Source organism: Aulonocara stuartgranti (assembly GCF_965226115.1).
Source record: "Aulonocara stuartgranti genome assembly, chromosome: 19".
NCBI classification, from domain to species: Eukaryota; Metazoa; Chordata; class Actinopteri; order Cichliformes; family Cichlidae; genus Aulonocara; species Aulonocara stuartgranti.
The window spans coordinates 27,421,499-27,440,223 of NC_138955.1; the positions used below are offsets into that span (position 1 = coordinate 27,421,499).

Genomic DNA, 18,725 nt, shown 5'->3' on the forward strand with positions numbered 1-18,725 from the left:
AACACGAATGCCTGTAAAACTTGAATCTGCAGAGCAACTTGTTTCTACAGTTTTTTTTATTTCCTTCTGCAGTACAGGTCAGCTTAATCAGGTTTTAAATCAGAAAAGTCATTATTTTAATGTTGTAACTGGCTAAGCTGATGCAAAATTAAAACCCGTCAGTCAGCAAATGTATTTTTTAAAAATCTAATTCCAAGTCCTCATGTACCTTGTTAGTGTTGTTGAATTGCAGATTCTTGTATATACATATATATGATATTTACATTTTTTTGGTAAACAACTGAAACCTGTTCATTATATTATATATAACTGTAATTGTGAAACAGTGCATTATCTTTTTAAACTGTTTGTTACAAAGTAAGAACAATTGCTGTTATATAAATGCAGCGAAGTAATGAGAGTTAACAAAGTTTGAGGTTAGCATCGTTTGAAGTATTAATTAGTTTGTTAGTTTTTTTGTATTTCTCAGTTTGGTTTGAATTATTTTACAAATATAACACTTAAATATAACACTTTTATGAATGTGTGCCACAGGATCCCGGAGAGAAGAAGTTGTCATTCTTCTGAGCGACCCCCTCAACCCGTCTGTCTCTAAAATGGACCTCAGGGACGAAAACAATCATATTTCAGAGACAATGCAGTCAGAAGAAGCGCCTTCCACTCCTGAAGTTGGCATTCTGGGGCAAACATCCTACCCTCTGGGACACCTGCTCCCCCTCAGCCAGCATCAGATCCTCAGACTGGAGGATTCTTTAGCAACATCCTCCCAGAACCAGCTCCTCCTGTGACTCAGCAGCTGGTTCCACTCATGGTCTCAGCACCAGCTCACCTCTACAGTCAGCCAGGGACAGCTGAGACACCCAGAGGTAGTGACAGGTCTCATTGAAGTTTTATTGATAAAGATGTTTAAAAGTGTTGGACTCATCACTCTGTTCTCAGCTTCCTTGTATTTCACCTTTGTATAAATGTGGTGTGAAGCTTTGCTGAACAGTAAACTTAGTCGCTGCCAGTGAAACATAATTCCAAAGAATAACGCAGGAGATCAAAGTCAGCTATGTATGAATGTAGTTTTATGCACATCTTCTCCTCCCACTGATCACTTCCTACACCGAGTGGATAGATCATAGCATTCCAGCTTTTCTCATCATCTGTTGTGTGTTTTGTGTGTTTCAAGCGTAATGTGCTCGGGATTCCAGAAAACATGATCCAGTACCTGCATCCTGCTGGAGAACTGTACGTAAAACACACAAACACACCAGTGTACACAGCTGCTGAACATCTGTATCTTCATAAACTCTGCTATCTCGTATCCGTCTCTGCATCTGTGTAGGCACGGTGTTCCAGTCTGGGATTTTGTCCCTCCTGCTCCCCCATCCAACACCTCCACTCCAAAGTAAGTTTCTGTGGTGCTTTGTGTCAGTTATCTCCAGATATCAGTCTTTTTTCTGCAGATGTTTGCTTGCATTACTGTAATCAACTTCCTTTAATGGTGCCTCCTTACATTCAGTTTCACAGCTTTACTCATGTTTTTAAACTACTTTGCTCACAGCTGTACACAATGCTAACATGTGCACTGACTCTGTGTTTTATTCCTGTAGAAAAAGGAAATGTGAAGCCCAACAGGATGCGGACCGGCTGTACATAAAGAAGCCACCAAACAGGCCTTCATGCTTTACCTGAAGGAGCAGAGGCCAAAGGTGACGGCAGAACTGAATATAACTGCCAGTGCAGCCGTAAATGCAGCTGTGGCAAAGAGGGTAAGTGTGTAACTCTGCATATATTTATGCATCTGTTAATGCTTTATGCTTATGTTTGTGCATGTGTGCCAGCTGCCCTGTAGTAACAGTGTAGCTGAGTATTTATCTATGCTGACAGTGGGTTCTCATGATTGTCTGTCTTCAGTGGAGGTCTCTCTCAAAAGAACAACAAGCTAAATATTTTGATCAGGCTGAAAGCGAGAGATGCCGTCACGCCACAGAGCATCCAGACTGGTCCACCAAAGAAAACTACGTATGTCCAAAGTGCTAACATGCAGTTCATACATGTGCCCATCACTGCACTGAATTATGAAACAACCAGTGCACAGAGTTTGGATCAACTGATGAAAATTCTCATATTTTTGTTTTTAGGGCAAAAAGAGGAAGAGAACACGAAATCGCACCTTGAGCACAGGTGAGAGGAGATTTCTGGGAATTACGACGTTTTTTCATGTGAAATGTGATGAAAAGAAGACGGAAATCTGTTAACAAAAGAAGACTTACTGTGTTTTTGTTTGTGTTTGTTTGTGCAGCATCTGAACCTAAACAGGAAGATCAACAGGCCAAGAGGCTTTGTGTGACGCCAGCTCAGACACAGCCATCTTCTTCCTATTCAGTTGCGAAGGAGCCTCTTGAGCAGCCACAGAGACAGCCAGCTGTTACCAACCTTCCTGATCAGCAGTCAGCGTGTGTGCAGCTGCAGAACACACAGACAGCAGCTGATGCGCCTGTGTGTCAAGTAAATCCGGTCCTCCCAGCTTCTCATATGGATTTCAATTCAATTGAAACAAAAGGCGCTTCATAGGTACAGAGAAAAACCCAACAATCATATGACCCCCTATGAGCATGCACTTTGGCGACAGTGGGAAGGAAAAACTCCCTTTTAACAGGAAGAAACCTCCGGCAGAACCAGGCTCAGGGAGGGGCGGCCATCTGCTGCGACCGGTTGGGGTGCCTCATCTGCATCACTGGTCTCCTCTGCTGCACCCGTTCAGCTCCAGAAAGAGGCCACTTTTGTCAGTGACACTGATGAAGCACTGCTGTCAGTGGTGGAACAGCTTGACTCCATCCCAGCAGCCCTCCTCTCCACTCACTGGTCCTCAGTTAAATCAGACCAACCCTGCTTCTCCTGTATATACTTCTCTATCCACATTATGTGCCTCCCCTGACACATTCTTTAAAAACCAAAAAGAGCCTATTGGTTTCACTGACAGGATGACATGTGGTCAATCCTCCCTGTCACTCCACAGCCTGATACACTCTCCTGTTCTAATACTCCTAAATATAGTCCGAACAGCCCTGCTTCTCTGGAGAACTCCTCTCCATCTAAATTGCTGGACTCCTCTGTTGCACCCACTGAATGCCAACCAACGCCTCCCTTCTTCAGCCAAACTGTAAAAAATATGATGTCGCTACTTAACGACCTCCAACCTGGGCCCTTTGCACAGCCTCTACAGCCCTCCTCTCCTCAAGCAGACTGGTCCTCACCAGAATCAGATCAGTCCTGCACCCCCCAAACCACGGCTACCTTCATACACTCTATTGAAGAAGGTCTTAGCTCACTGCTTAATTAGCTTGACGTTCCACCCTTTTCTGCAGAGCCTCAACAGCCCTGCAGCTCTCATACAACAAAAACCCTTCCTCTACCATTTCAGTCTTTCCTCTGTTTCACAACTGCTTGCCAGAGATCTCTCCACAGGCGTGTGTTTGTGTGTATGTGTGCACGTGTGTACTGATAGTCCTTGTTTTGGTGCCTGATCAAAAAGTCAGCTCTTGAGTCTGCTTTTGGGTCAACCTCTCATATGAACCCTCTGGGTCTGTCACATATAAACCCTTTTAAATGGAACAGATAAGGCTGCCATTCCCTGGTGGTATGTGGTCTCACACACTGAGGCAAGGAGAGACCTTTGGTACTTTATGCTAGGGAAATGGCCTCCAAAATCCAGTGGCAGTGTATCTGTTTATGTAAAGCTTTATACATGGCTGTCAGCAAAGCAGACAAACATCCTGAATCTGTTTAATGAAACTATGTGGCACATCACAGGACACAGAGACTTCACAGGGCTGCTGCATTCCATTTGTAAAAGAGCACTGGAAAGAGAAAACACACCTACACTTGCCATTCATAGGCACACACACACCCCTTGTAGATTAAGCCCTCACAGTTTTGATCATTGCCACCATAGTTGAAAGCAAACCTTTAACTGAGCTGCCCTCTCAAGAGGCAAGAGAGAATGAATGTTGCACCATAACAACAGAGAGCGAGGCAGCTTTAACAGGGGATGGGAGCATGTCCTGACCTGCATGTTTATGCAGGAAACCACTGTTGTAACACCGGTGCTGACCAGGACATGCTGGACCAGAACAGGACAAAAGGGCTCGAGAGGTATAAAAGCAGGTAGCAGCTCCAAATACATGATGTACATCTTGCACTGGGGGCCAACCCCTCTCATCGATGTGCAACCACATAGAGTTCCCCAGCCACTTAGTGGCATACATCACAAGACTGATCCTGAAAGCCTCGTTTGTGTCATGTTTTCTTCACGGCTCACGCTTGTTCTCTGTTTTTTGTTTTTGTTTTGCTCTCTTATCAACAAGCTTAATTTTAAAGTGTTATCAAAACGAAAATAGAAACAGACAGGCCTTCTATGTTACTCTGATTTTAAACAACCTGTTATTGTTATTAAAGTGATTGGACTTTCCAAAGTATGACAACAGATCCAAGAGGAGGTGAAGCACCCTAGCTTGTCCTAGGACCATCTGAGTAGGAATACACTGAACAATTCGTATAAAGGTTTGTGTAATAACACCAAAAATATGTTGTTATCACCAGCTTTTATTGATATTGAGTGATAGTGATTTTAGGTTATATCACTAGTCTTGTTTCAGTAGATGATGAGGTTACATGTTTGACATTAACACTTGTGTCTTTCCTTTTAATTCTTTCAGTTCTCATTTGCAACCTTGAGATACACAACTTTTATTTTATTTTATTTTATTTTATTTTTTTTGCTTAAGCTCAAATATTTCACATTCTCCAGTTGAACTGAGTAATCACTTATGATCCAAAAGAGAGAGAGCTTTGTCTTAGATCTATTAAAATTGATCAACCATGAGTGAGCGCTCACCCAGAGTCGTCAGAGTCACTGCTGGCAGATTCTGGACAGTTCTGGAGCTTTTTCATCCAGATGAGCTGGAGCTCCTTGCTTGATGCTGTAAATACATACTGACTGCCATCCTCCAGTCTGAGAGAGAGAAAGCACAACACAAGTACAGAAAAATAAGTCTTCCTAAGAATGTTTTGCATAAGAAAATACGGCATATAATGATGTAAAGAAATGCATAATTGAGACCAAAGTATGGCACGGGCAGAATTTATTTGAAAGATCAGTGGTGAGCCACAAATTTTCAAAATTATAATATAGTTTCACAGTGCTAAGAAACAAATACCGTATTTTTCAGACCATAAGGCGCACTGTCAATGATCTGGTCTGCTTTTATACATAAGGCGCAATAAGTGAAACAAAGCAGTCAGATAAGTCAAACTTTACTCATTTCATTCTTCTTGCTTCCTCCACTTCCGTACCATTGATTCATTAACATTGAATTCTCTCACAGCTGCTCTGTTCCCATGTTGTTGCAGTATATTAATGACTAACCTCATAGTGTGGATGGATTATCTCAGTTCTCCTGACTGAAGTTTGAGGTTTCCGTTTACAGCATCCTGCCATGCAACTGCATTTGTCTCTAACCATCAGGAACCCTCACCTTAACTTTTATCGAGTGGAAAAAAGTTAGCGTTCATCCTCCAGCTTCACTGTGTTTATGTTATGCTAACATAGCTGTGTCACTACCGATCATGTAGCACATCATTATATACCAGCTAGTCCAACTTCAGTAACCCTACAAAAGTCACTGCTGTTTAGTATTCTGTATTCATTTATGTTGGAAGGGATCCTCGAGGCTCCTGATTACGGTAGCCACAATGCTTTAACAATCAACCATCAACTTCATACATATGGCGCACCAGATTATAAGCTGCACTGTCGATTTTTGAGAAAATTAAAGGATTTTAAGTGCGCCTTTAGTCCAAAAAATATAGTAGCCAATTTTAAGTGTAAATATGAAGTTTCAGAATGTCCTATACATCAGACAGTCATACAGCATAGAGAAGCTGTGATTTCTAACTTTAGCAACAACATTAAAGTCAACTTTCCAATGCTCCAATGTTGTGTTGTGCTTGTGTTTACACTGTCCATGAAGCGTGCAGCTCTTACATTAGTCTGAAAGTGTTCTCCTTGCTTCTGTAGTAGCGATTCTCCCTGCAAACTGCTCCAACTACGTTGATAGGAGGCCACCTAGATGTCCTCTGTGAAAGCACAACAGAGTTAAACAGTGTAACCTCACTGAGATTATTAGTGAACGTGCAGAGGCAGATGGAGAACACTGTGGTTATAATCCTTCCTGTAGAAAAATAAGCTGCAATATTTTCCTTTTCGTAACACACTGAGTATGCATTAGACACGACCTACGCTCAACTGCGAGTAATTATTCTGTGTCTGAAGAACACAAAAACAGCAGCCTTGGCAGCAAGTTCCTTTGAATTTTGGAATATTTTGAGTTTGACTCCAACAGACATTTCATTTCATTGCATAAACATAATTGTTTGAAAGCAACTTGAAGTTAAGGAAGTTGAATTTAATATATGAAAATGTTTCCAATAAAGATGATCATGCTAAAAACACTTTGAAAGAAAAAATAAAAATCTCCAGATTTGGATAAAAGTCAAAAACCCTTGTTCAAGTTACCAAAATATTTTGAAAACCTTTAAAGTTAGCTTCTGCATTGATTATGGTGGCGTCTATTCAGAGCATGAAGAGATTTTCAAATTCTAAATGAGGACTGAATTAGAAAAAAAGAGAATCATGACTGCCATCTCGATTAATCTCTATTAATGGAAGCCCTTATTTGCTTCATTGTTGAATACGTTAGAAAAAGAAATGTGTGAATTTATTATTATTTTTATTTTTTTTAATGTTTTCTTTAAACAAATAAATGCTGTTTTTTGTTGAGTTTCTTTTTCCCGTCATTTCTCAGGATACACTCACACATTCATCTTAAAAGAAAGAAAGATCCTCAGTTTGATTTTGGGAGAAGATACAAACCCAGCCTCAGGGGAGCCTAGGTAAATGGGATCACTGTGTCAAGGACACATGATACCATCAAACATGTCCATCTGCTATGGTGCTAAACGCACTCAGGACAGGACTTAATTGTTTTTACCCAAACTGCTGTCATGTCATGTAGGCAGTGCTGTCAGTGATGCAGTGGCTTTTTAATGTTCTCTACCTGTGCAGCAGCTGCTGTGTCTTTAAACAGGCTGAGAGTCTCTCCCTGCAGAACAGCAAAGACCTCCTCCCAGTGCTCCAGACCCTGCAACAAAAGAGGAGCCTCAGCCAATGCTTCAACAGTGGGCACAACAAACAGGCTGCCATAACCCAAAAAGGTTCTCGGGAATAAAAGGAAATAAAAGGAGCACCACTGGTGTCTCTCAAACCACCGGTGCTAATGGAAGGGTAGAGTGGCAAAAAGAAAACTGGCATAAATCATCCAGGTACTCAAAGTAGGTTTCAAAAAGTAATAAAAGACCTTCATTTTACTGGCTAATGGCATTAAAAATACACCAATGTGTATCAGCTTCTGCAGTCTTCAGGGTGTGGATGTACGAGGAAAACAACAGAGCAATTCACTCTGCTTATCTCCTCTCACTTTAAGTGGGCAACACTATAATGTTACATTATTTTCTTTAGCCTTTAGAAACAATCCTGAGTACAGCATCTTCCTCCGTTAAGCAGCTACTCAGTACAGCAACAAAATCACAACTGGATACCTTATAAAGAGCATGATTTCATACTGTGTTAGCAACCACCAAGACATAAAAATTGGAAAATCCAACTGGGAAGCCGAATAGCTCCTTTTCCATCAGGTTGTCCATCCAGTTTGATAGAGATGTGTAAATAAAATTAAAAATGTATCAAACAAAGAAGCACGTTGAGTTCATGCCCAATATGAAATTTCGTTTTTAGATATCTTTATAAAGATCATATCATCAGTTACAGATGTGTAACATGTCTCTCACCTTGTTTCCTCCTTGTTTCAGCTTAATCTCCAACACGCCCTCCATTCTGATTGGCTCCCCAGGTGTGACCTGGCAGTAAGTATGACAGGTGTGAGAACATGTGGTTGATGATGCTTATTAATTTAATGAATAAGACAGTTTATACCTCAGGTTCGGGTTGCCCCTCTGCTAGATCTAAAGACTTTTGTTGAGGTCTAGGAGAGGGGGGAATAAGGTCAACCATGAGTTAACTTACTTTTTAATGTTTTTTGTATAATTATGTGTGTGCAATTTCTTTAGCGCAGCATACTGAGCCCATGGATGATTAATATATATTTTCTTGCTATGAGCTGAAACCACTGCAGTAACATTTTTTTTTTTTAAGTTGAGGAATCAGCCAGTCGATGTCAAAGCAGCAGGAAACGGGGCATGCTCACGTCTTATCCTCCTTTGTGATTGGTGCAGCCGTCGGGGCGTTGGGTGGTGTAATGTGATCAGCAGCAGGTGGAGCAGGAGAGCCAGGCACATCGGGCTGCCTTGATGTTGGTGATTTAGGGCGAATACATCTTTCTTTCACAGGTGGAGGTGGTGGCGGTTCAGTGGGGGCAACAAGTCGTCTGATTGCTGAAGGTGAGTTTGGTGGAGTGGTGGGTTTCTCTGGAAGGTTCGGAGAATCAGAGCGGCAGCCAAACGCCTGCTCTGAAAAGGAAATTCTGGGCTTTGGAGCCACAGGTGGTTTGGACCTAGGCCGAGTCTCTTTTAGTGAATGGGACTGAGGAGGCGGTTGTGAAGAGGAATCCGCTGATTCTCCAAGGGGAGTGTTAGAATTTAGGTGTGAATTTTTGATTTGCCTTCTCCCGGCGTTAACTGTCGGGCTGGGACTGGACTCATCGGACTCATCAGAGCTGTCAGCCGATTCTGCTTTTTTAATAATCTTTGAATCTGATCCAGGTCCTAGTGGTGGGCTGAGAAGAGGGCTAGGAGAACTAGAGACAGCTTCTGCTTTCTTCTCCAGCACGGATGGTCTGATTGTTCTGTCTGTCTGCCTGCCATGAACGTCTCTAGAGGAGATCCGTGGGGTCTTTAGTTCTGATGGTTTACTTCTCAGGGAGGAAACTCTAGCTGGAGGCTGTCTGTACTGGAGGTCCTTCTCCTCATTTCCATGAAGACCCAGCCTGTTTTCCCTCTGCAATAAAAAAGAAAGTGTTTTTAACAGGGTTCATGCACTACAAAAATCTAAATAAATGGTTTTAAGACATTTTTAAGATCTCAGTACCTAATAAAGAAAGAGAAAACCAGTGTTTGGGGGAAAAGCCTTTGATTTAGTCTATGAAACTCTATTCTTTCCTGTTGTTAATGTTACCTGTGTTTTCTTTTTCTGAAGTGCAATGAAACGGTCACTCTGGGCCTGGATCATGGCCTCCAAGTCCTCCTGCCTCTTAAGGAGCTCCATAACGTCAGACACAGAATCCTGGAGGAACCACAGAAGATGTTCTGGTTAAGAGACGTTTTAATGCCACGAGTTCTGAGTGACGTCTTGGGGACTCCATCCTCTGAAATCTTCCTTCAAAAATAATTTCAGTTTATTTCAAACAGGTGTATTGAGTCTATTATTATAACAGGTATAACATGGCCTTCCTTCAGGGGTAAAATAAAAACGCATCCATATTGAACGATGGACAACAAGGAGCAAATCATTTTATGTTAGATATCTTTTTTCCTCCTACCTCTGCATTTATCTGCATTACTAACACACTACAGGCAAAAATATACCCTGATACAGGGCAACAATTTCCATGAATCGCTACAAAAGAGTTGAAAAGTGAAAAGTGTGCTTGACCCATAGAGACATCTGTCCATTTCACTTTTCTGTCCAATTCTCAGCATTCGCATACCCCGTATTCCTCAGCCATCAGAGTGCTTTCATAGGAGCTCAGCCAGCGCTCAGCCTGCTCCAGCTCTCTCTGCAGAAGGACAATCTCCAGATCCTCCTGATACAGCAGCCTGGTTTCCTCCCAAACCTTCTCCACCCGCATCTCCAGCTCCTCTAGTTCACAGATACGCTGCTCCACCTGAGAGGAGGAATATACAGAGGGATATCAGCCATTCGGAGTCATTTCTATTGTTGTTGATGTTTGATGTGCCAAACTACCTTCTCAGACATGAAGTTTCCGTCCTCAATCAGACGACTTCCTTTCTGTTTGACGGCCTGTGATTTGATTAGTTGTCTGTCAATCTGGACGCGATACTCATCATGCTTTTTAATGAGCTGTTCCAGGTCACTTCCCTCACCACTCTGAGGCTCCCCTCTCACCAGAGACAGCATCTCCTTCAGCCACGCCCTGGAACACAAGACAATGTGCAATCTTTAAAATACTGCTTCTTTGAAAGAGAAAGCCGGTAATCTGCTGGTAGGAACAAAGAGGTTGTTATTTTCATTTGTGCTTATATCTGGCAGAGTAGCTTTCTGGCACCTGCACACTCTTCTGTGCACATACATGGAAAGTGGAGTTGGGCACATGACCCCAGAACAGAGCGGGTGACAACAACTGACAACTGATATGAAACTGATGTCGTCAAACATCACATGAAAGGAAGACCTGGGGTGTAAAGCCGCTTGCAGATAAAAATTCTAAAGCAGTTTAATCCAATGTCAATGAGCTTTACCAACTGGACTCCACAGTGTAGTGATTTACACATTTGGCTAACACATGAAAGGTCCCTGGTTTGAGACCAGGCTGAAACACAAATACTTTGGGGGTTTGTATAGAAAAATAAAGCTAAACTTAATAATTACTTAATACTATTTGTAGTGTTTTTGAATTTTGGGTAGTGTGTGAATAATTTTTTTTTCCATTGACAGAACCTACATGAGTTCAGTCCACTGGGAAAGGTATTTCTGCACATCTTCTGCCTGGCCCAGTCTGGCCCGTCGTAGGGAGGCCTTGTCCTGGATACTGGTCCAGCAGGCCTCTAGGTCATCCAGCCGCTGAGTCACAGAGGACCTGGCCTGAGGCTGGGATTTGCTCAGTGTGCGACCTACTTCTCTACTCCTGGTTACTTCCTCAGAGATTCGAACCAGGTCCCTCTGATGGAAAAGACAGACAACGAGGCAGGAACATTCATTCAGCTGTCATGCATCCACCACTTAGCTTTGATGCAGTGTTTGGTGGACATTTCCTACCTCCAATGCTTCATGTTGACTCATCAGAGTCTGGATGGAATGCAGGTCGTGGCCCAGGTCCTCTGAGTCCAGTACTGCTTCCTTCTCAGCCATCCAGCCCTTCAGTTCTTCCACATCGTGGTTAAACTGATGAATCTCCCTTGCTGCCTGCAGATTCTGAAGGACACAGGACAGACCATCATTCTCACAACCTCTAACCCAGATCAACTCATCCAAAGGTAGCTTGATCTATCAGATCTATACCTGTTCTCTGGTCCTTATGCTACTGTTGAGCTCATCCCACAGCCTGCTGAGTGCATCATCCCTCCTGCGAGCCTGATCGTCTTGTTGCAGCCCTCGGCCAAGCTGCTGTACTGAGGTCAGTCGGCTGCGACCCAAACCGGAAACTTCTGAAACCAGAACCTCCAGCTTCTTCTGAAGGACCTATAGATGGAGAGAAGGGACAAAAAGCTAAGAAATGAATAAAGAGGGAGATATTAGCAGTTTGAGACCTAAGAGTTTCAGAAGATATACACCCTGGTAGAACATTGGTTTAATATTTACTACAAACTGACCATTTTCTCTATTTGTGTGCCAGTAAAGTCTCTTCCTTTTTAAGATTTTTTCAAGCCAAAAACTGATATGCTACAATAAATAAATATGAAACTAAACCCAAACAAATGCAATCAATATAACTTGGAGCCTCTGTTTTCATAAGTTTGAACAAACTTCCTGCTACCCTGAATTGGATAATAATAATAATAATGGATTGCATTTATATAGCGCTTTTCTAGGCACCCAAGGCGCTTTACAATTCCACTATTCATTCATTCTCACATTCACACACTGGTGCAGGCAAACCACGGTCGCCCAAGATAAGAAGATGGACAGATTTTTTAAAGTCCCGTCACTGATTCTACAGTTAGAAAAACTAGTTCAATAGGTGCTGTTATAGCTCATCTGGGTTTGAATCTACCACAGACCTTTCTCTGTGTCACATTATCCCTCTCCCAAATCACTCCCTGCTTACCTGTCTACTCTCTATACTTCTTAAAGCCCAAAACATAAAAAAAGAAATCACGAAAAAAGAAAACAAAATTTCAAATACAAAAAAATCCAATAATGGTTTTCCCATTAGTGGCTCCCCCCCCCCCCCAAAAAAAGGGCCCTCCATAAAACTAATATTTATCACTGATTGAAGAAAACAGGAACAACCCCAGCTTTCCGGACTGTAGCCGGAGTGACAGAGAGTTCTGTTGAGCCGAGTACTCATTTAACGTTAACTAGCAATGACTTTATGAATTTCTACACAAATAAAAATTGGAGACATCATACAGATGCCCCACAATCCAACTCTTGGCATTTCAGCCACCTCCATTTTACTCAGCAGAGTATCAGGGCTTTAACACCTTGTGCCCCTCGGGGACCTTGGGGACATATTTGGAAAAAACAGCTGTAGTCAGAGAAATCAGATGAGCTGTTTATTTCCTGACAACCTGAGCATTACTGGAGCTTAGCTTCAGCTGGGCGCAGTCCAGAAGAGGGCTGCATGTTCATCCAGAATCACCTGATGTTTTGCTGGAATTGCCTGGGTAAGAGAGGTCAACTAAGGCAGATCAAGTCTTGTTCGGTGGGCTCACAAAACTCTTTCCAAACTCTTTTGGTTCAGCTCCTGACAGAGCCATAATCCGCTTGGCCTGTCAATATCTATCAGCCACAGTCCCACAAGCTAATAAAGCTGAATACGTCCACTGTCAGACACGGCTTATGCACCCTCACTACACATCTGGGGGGCCAGGTCTGTCCATTCCAGTGTCCTCAGTGGTCACTAGATGGTGAGCAACTAACAGCTCTGCTCCTGTCTCTGGACCGTTTCCCCGACCTGAAGGTGCAGAAAAGCAATGCTCTTGTGCACTGGTGAACCAACATACAGGCAACAAGCCAGAGTGATAAAAGTATACCCACCCCTGCCCGCTACCTCTCACTAAGGGAAACTAGAGTCCAGGCTTATTCCTGGACACTGGTTCCTAAACCCAAGCTGTGAATTGAGGCAAGCCTGACTATATCTATGGCGCACTAGCACAGGCTAGTTATTTATTTAACACCAGTTCACAACGACAATCACCAACAACAGTCATTTTAAGTTGATCCCCTAAGAGCATCACTTGGCAAGAGTGGGAATGACAAACTCCTTTTTCACAGGAAGAGACTTCCAGCAGAAAAAGGCCAACCAGCTGCCATGACTGGTTAGTAGGTGAAGGGAAAGAGAAAAGCTAATGCCATGCAGTAGTGGTGTATAAACACATGAGGAGTGAAAATAAATGAGTACAGAACAAATTCTCAGTGTATGATGGGAAGTCACCCGGCAGACTGAGCTTATAACAGGATAACTAAGGGCTGGTTTAGGATCAACTGATCCAGCCCTGACTATAAGCATCATCAAAAAGAAAGTTGGAAATCTAATCTTACAACCCAAACTGGGAGCTAGTTTCACAGGAGCAGCAATTGATAGCTGATGGCTCAACCATTCTACTTTTTAAAAACTATGAAGCACAAGAAACCCATGATTATTTTTCTACGTGACTCACTTCCACATTTTCCAGATCTTGTCCACAGTCAGTGGACTCTACCATCGTTCTCTTGGAGGTCAGCCATGTTTGGAGTTCTTTAGCCTCTCTCTCATACACATAGAGACGGAGCTGATCTTCCAGAGCGGCACGACGGGATGCAGAAAGTCTGAGGAGCATCTCAAAACATTCAACGACAGCTGGGAGAGACTCACTGACCAGGTGGCTGAAAAACAGAAACATTCTTTTCTTTTAAGTTTCAAAATGTAAAAAAAAAAACCCAAGCAGAATGATGATACTGCATCGTACTACACACCGCTTTACCTCTTGGGGTGTCTAAGGTGTTGCAACGATGCACCGTTCTCCTGCAGCTTCTCCACTGTCCTCCTCTGGTTGTCCAGTTCTACAGCCACAGAGTCCAATTTCCTCAGCATAGCTTCCGTCACCTCCTCACTCCTCCCGCAGTCTCGAGACTCTAAACCCACCTGCTGCTCCTCTAACCACAGTTGGAGCTCTGAAACCTTCAAACACACAAAAATAGGCACATAACAGGTAAAGTTTTTTTTTTTTCTTTTACAGTTTTTTTTGTTGTGATTATATACATAACATAAAATAATGTCTTAAACCAGTCCAACTGTCCAAAAAAGGCTTGTTAGATTAGTTGTTGATTCTAAATTGACCGTGAGAGTACATGGTGTTCTGTCTCTTCCTGTGATAGTGACCTGCTCAGAGGGTAATTTGTACAATTGTATGACTTAAATCTTTTATATACAGTCAGCTACAGTGTTGCTAGTAATGAGCGGTTATACATAGGACTGGGTATTGTCACAGATTTCTAAAATGGATTTGATTTTCATCCACGAGGTTCTGATTCAATTCAATTTTGATTCAGACAGTCAGAAATATATTATTAAAGGTATTTCTGGCAAAATACATTTCTATTTAAATATCAATTCAGGATTTAACCGGTCACGGCTGATGACCGCGACCCCTCCCTGAGCCTAGTTCTGCCGGAGGTTTCTTCCTGTTAAAAGGGAGTTATGTTTGCTCATAGGGGGTCATATGATTGTTGGGTTTTTGTTTGTATGTAAAATTATAGGGTCTACCTTGCAATATAAAGCGCCTTGAGGCGAAGGCGCCACTTTTATTTTTTGAACAAGAGCAGCATAGCATGTTGATGGAGTCACAGTCAGTAACATTGCGGCATGGTCTGAGGATGTGAGTGATTACAGTCTGTGGTTTATGATACTTGAAACAAAACTTATTTTTCAGATATTTTATAATATATCTAAAAAGGGGGACCTTTATACGTTAAATCTCAGTTTTATGTCATGTGTCTGTTACCTCTGTGAGGAAGGCATGTATGCTGACTGCCTCCTGCAGTAGTTTCACTTTCTTCTCACCCTCTACCGTCAGCTTCTCATGCAGACTCTTTAAGTCCTCCAGACGCTCCCGGATATCGTGAGATGCAAAGTGTCGGCCCCTGACCTGAGAGAAGAACACATAAGGTTCCCGGATCATTTCTTAAACATTCCAGCTATAACAATGCCGAAATCAAAGAGATCCTTACCAGACTATGCCCCGCCTCCTGAACTGCTTGGACCAATGGCATGCGTCCAGAGATCTCCTGCATCAAGGTCTTTAAAAAATGATTTGCAAATTATATTTTTCAATAAACACAACAAAAGTAACCCAAAACCTGGAACAATTTGAACCATAGATGCTATTTAATAACCTATGACCAGACCACTAAACAAGTAATCAAAGATGTCCTTAACTATAAAAACAATTGCAATTTGGAGCTACAAATAAAGTCCAGGAGGTTATAAATGTCTTATTAAAATTATGATGTCTGTAATAATGTGAATATTAATTAATTTAGATATGTTTTCTTCCTTCCTCACTGTCAGTAAACTCTGCAAGTGGTCACCTGGTGCTTGTGGAGCAGCTGCTGGCTACTGCTGAGGGAGCTGCCCAAGTCTTTGGCAGTGATGGAGGGCAGTCTGTCATTCAGCCAGGCCGTTTCCTCCTCCACATTTCTGTAGAACTGGAACAGGACTTGCCAGGCCTCCAAGTTCTCCTTACGTCTCTGCAGGGGCTGCGCCAGACTGTTGTACCTGTCAGAGTAAAGACCAACACCGGTGAAATACATTTCAAACATTTTTTTCTCATTTAGTGATATTTTAATTTTTATAACAGTTGTTATACCCTTGGAAGAGCATCAACCTCTTCCAAGGTTATAAAGAGACATGAGGAAGTCGGCTACATTATGTATACAACCAGATTTCTTCACAGTGCAAATGATCTACTGTTTACAAACCTGTTGATGGTGTGTGCCACTCTGGTCTGAATCTCCTCAGCCAGGAAGTTACCCTGAGAGTGGAAGCTCTTTGCTGTGTCCACCAGACCCTGATATATAAAATATATACATTTACATATACTTCATATATGCAGTGGATTTACAAAGCAAGCTGACATTTGTCACACTTTAGTGAATCTACAATGCTCTTTTTCCATGATGGTGGCAGGCAACTCTAGTGTGGCATGCCAGTTTGGAAACCAAAGAAGTATAAGTAAGGTTATTTTTCCCTTTAGACTTAAAACTGAGTTAAACATATAGTCATTAACATGAATAATGTGTCTCCACTAACATTTAGCTGATGTTAACAATATGGTGGGGTTTTTAAAATAAATTTCACATTAATGTTTGTTGTGAAGTAGGGTGGGCAATTGTCATGAGTGTGCTGTGTGGCAGGCAGGAGCTGCCACAAAGGTGATGAACTAAAAGAGGCAGCTTTATTTTGCTGTAAACACTGAGACACGGGATATATGTAAACATAACTTAAAACTGGAAACAAAGAACTATGAAGCTAGAAAACTAGGAACAGAGAAACTAGACTAGAACCACTAGGAGAAACGAGGACCATGGGAGAGACACGCAGCAATGTGGAATGACGCGACAACAGGCAGAGGACAACAGGGGACTAAATACACAAGGGATGGGAAACATAGCTGGAAGCTAACTGGCATAATGGGACAGGGAGGAAGCAAAAATGAATATACTAGACACAGGACACGGGAAACCCACAGACAGAAACTCAAGACGCAGCAATTGGGGAGACAGGAATAAACACAGAGACAAGACTGACTGACAGGAGAAGATTAGACTCAGAGGCAGGGAAAACTATGATCACTAAGAACCTTTTCGTCTGTTTTTTCTTTTAAATGCCTTGGTATTTCTTTGTGAAGCACTTTGTGATCTTTGTCTTGAAAGGTGGTATATAAATAAAATTTTACTTGCTTACTTACTAAGAGCTAGAAACTAAACAGAAACTAAATGATCGAATGAGAACTCAGAATTACAAGAAAACCGAACATGAAACAATCAGAGAATCTAGCCTAACTTAGAATATCATTTTAACCCGATTCACACAATCCATAGCATAAACCCTGGGACAAAGACCCAGGACCATGACGGCTATAATATCATTATAGAAGTAATCTAGTATGTAGCTTAGATATAATTAGTAATGAAAAAAAATCAAACTAAAAACTCAAAATTATGAGGATTTAAAACAACTAAGCATTATGTCCACCCTCGCGCTTGCACCTGGATTCGGTCTTGGTGTCCATCCATCTCCTCTTCCACCCCCTGCAGTTCCTTCAGCAGTCTGTTCACAGAGGGTAGGTCACTGCCACAGTCCTCATTGGCCAGCTCCCTCTCCACTGACGCCACGAACTGCTCCATGTCATCCAATGAACGCTGGAACTGCAATGCCTAAACACACAAAGGGCATTCAGAGAACTTTATGTGCCTCCCTACAATTCCAGGGCAATGAGCATGAAAGAAATCTTTAATGTTTTCTATGAAGATTTAGTTAAGGATTAAAGTTGAGTAGGTTTAAGTTGAAATTAAGTTATAGTTTTAAGGGCAACATTAAACATGACTGGGCAAGTACCTGGTAGGCCTCCTGCAGTCTAGTTTTCTTCTCCTTGCTGTTGTGGATCAGAGTATCCCAGCTGTCAGTCAGCTCTCTGAGTCGAGGTCGAACCTTTCCTTCAGCAGACAGAGACTCAGACAGCAGCTTCTCTCCTTCCTGGAAAGCACCCATTAGGCAACATTTTATATTCCCAATGGTGTAAACAAACAATAAAGTCTGAAATGTTAGCAAAATCTAAGAGATGGTCTAAATAGGACAAAAATTCTGATGGGATAATCTTTTTGACACTTCTCAGGAATAAACCGTTAACTGTCCAGCCCAAGACATCTTGCAGCTAGAGCTGTAATCAGGGAAATACACAGACACTTAAGAAAATCCACCTTAGTGAGGGTTTCCACCCTGTAGCGGTTGCCGAGGATCTCTGCTTCAAAGCTCTGATGTTTTAACAGCTTTGCCTGAAGGTTGTTTGGTTCCCTCCAGTTTTCATCCAGTGCTATGGCGTTACGCTCATTCAGCCACACACATACCTGGAAAACACAAATTTGCTATAGACCCCTGAAGAACAATACAAATTAGGCTTCAGCAGAGTTCAGAAAGTTACCTGGTAGCTGCTGGACAAGAACTGCTGCAGCTGGAGGGATTGATCCAGAGCTTTGTAACGAGATCTACTCTGCCGCTGCAACTGACTCCGCCTGCGCAAACACAGCAGGTGAGCAAGCAGGAGTCAAAACATTATTTCCAGCTACAGTACTTGCTTTAATTGGAAAGTGTGTGGCTGAGATGTCTGATGACTACCTGGTGGTCAGTGCTTTGCTCTTTGCTCTGATGTTGTTGGCATCATAGTGCTTTTGTTGGATCATCTCCTGGGCCAGCTTCTCTACCTGGTCCAGCTGGTCTCCCTGAGCCTCCAGGGCTTCCTCAAACTGAATCTGCTTCCTCTGCAGTGTTTCTACCTCTGTCACTGAGCTCTGCAAAAAGAATAGGTTGCTTTCACAGCATAAGAGTACTTTCCTATATATGTATGATTCTGAAGCAAATCATCCGTACCCCGAGGTCCTGATTAGACAGGAAGGCTTCACTGTTGTTGAGCCAGCTCTCACATTGTTCTACAGAGGTCAGGAAGATCTGAAGGATACAGAGAAGAGCTCAGCAAAAGCTAATCTGACTGCTAAAGCTGTG

General features: G+C 42.3%; 1 protein-coding gene and 1 pseudogene across 3 annotated transcripts in view; one reads left to right on the top strand and one right to left on the bottom strand.

The window, feature by feature from the left end:
• The window catches only part of sptbn5 (spectrin, beta, non-erythrocytic 5), a 68,126-nt gene that overhangs the window by 11,757 nt on the left and 37,644 nt on the right, over positions 1–18,725 (bottom strand). For both annotated transcript variants that reach the window (XM_082515699.1, XM_082515700.1), the window contains exons 56-79: positions 18,594–18,671; positions 18,342–18,514; positions 18,148–18,238; positions 17,927–18,073; positions 17,565–17,702; positions 17,216–17,383; positions 15,926–16,014; positions 15,536–15,722; positions 15,176–15,244; positions 14,950–15,093; positions 13,930–14,126; positions 13,627–13,831; positions 11,303–11,482; positions 11,060–11,215; positions 10,746–10,963; positions 10,028–10,217; positions 9,771–9,947; positions 9,239–9,346; positions 8,313–9,061; positions 8,042–8,090; positions 7,897–7,965; positions 7,107–7,190; positions 6,035–6,126; positions 4,886–5,002 (exon numbers count right to left, since the gene is read on the bottom strand). In XM_082515699.1, coding sequence (XP_082371825.1) covers positions 4,886–5,002; positions 6,035–6,126; positions 7,107–7,190; positions 7,897–7,965; positions 8,042–8,090; positions 8,313–9,061; positions 9,239–9,346; positions 9,771–9,947; positions 10,028–10,217; positions 10,746–10,963; positions 11,060–11,215; positions 11,303–11,482; positions 13,627–13,831; positions 13,930–14,126; positions 14,950–15,093; positions 15,176–15,244; positions 15,536–15,722; positions 15,926–16,014; positions 17,216–17,383; positions 17,565–17,702; positions 17,927–18,073; positions 18,148–18,238; positions 18,342–18,514; positions 18,594–18,671 — 3,875 coding nt within the window. The remainder of the gene's footprint in view (positions 1–4,885; positions 5,003–6,034; positions 6,127–7,106; positions 7,191–7,896; positions 7,966–8,041; positions 8,091–8,312; positions 9,062–9,238; positions 9,347–9,770; positions 9,948–10,027; positions 10,218–10,745; positions 10,964–11,059; positions 11,216–11,302; positions 11,483–13,626; positions 13,832–13,929; positions 14,127–14,949; positions 15,094–15,175; positions 15,245–15,535; positions 15,723–15,925; positions 16,015–17,215; positions 17,384–17,564; positions 17,703–17,926; positions 18,074–18,147; positions 18,239–18,341; positions 18,515–18,593; positions 18,672–18,725) is intronic.
• Positions 446–4,551, top strand: LOC309696225 (annotated as a pseudogene). The gene is made up of 8 exons (XR_014280794.1): positions 446–866; positions 1,175–1,233; positions 1,331–1,415; positions 1,599–1,757; positions 1,903–2,010; positions 2,130–2,172; positions 2,291–2,538; positions 2,717–4,551. The product of XR_014280794.1 is annotated as an uncharacterized misc_RNA (transcript).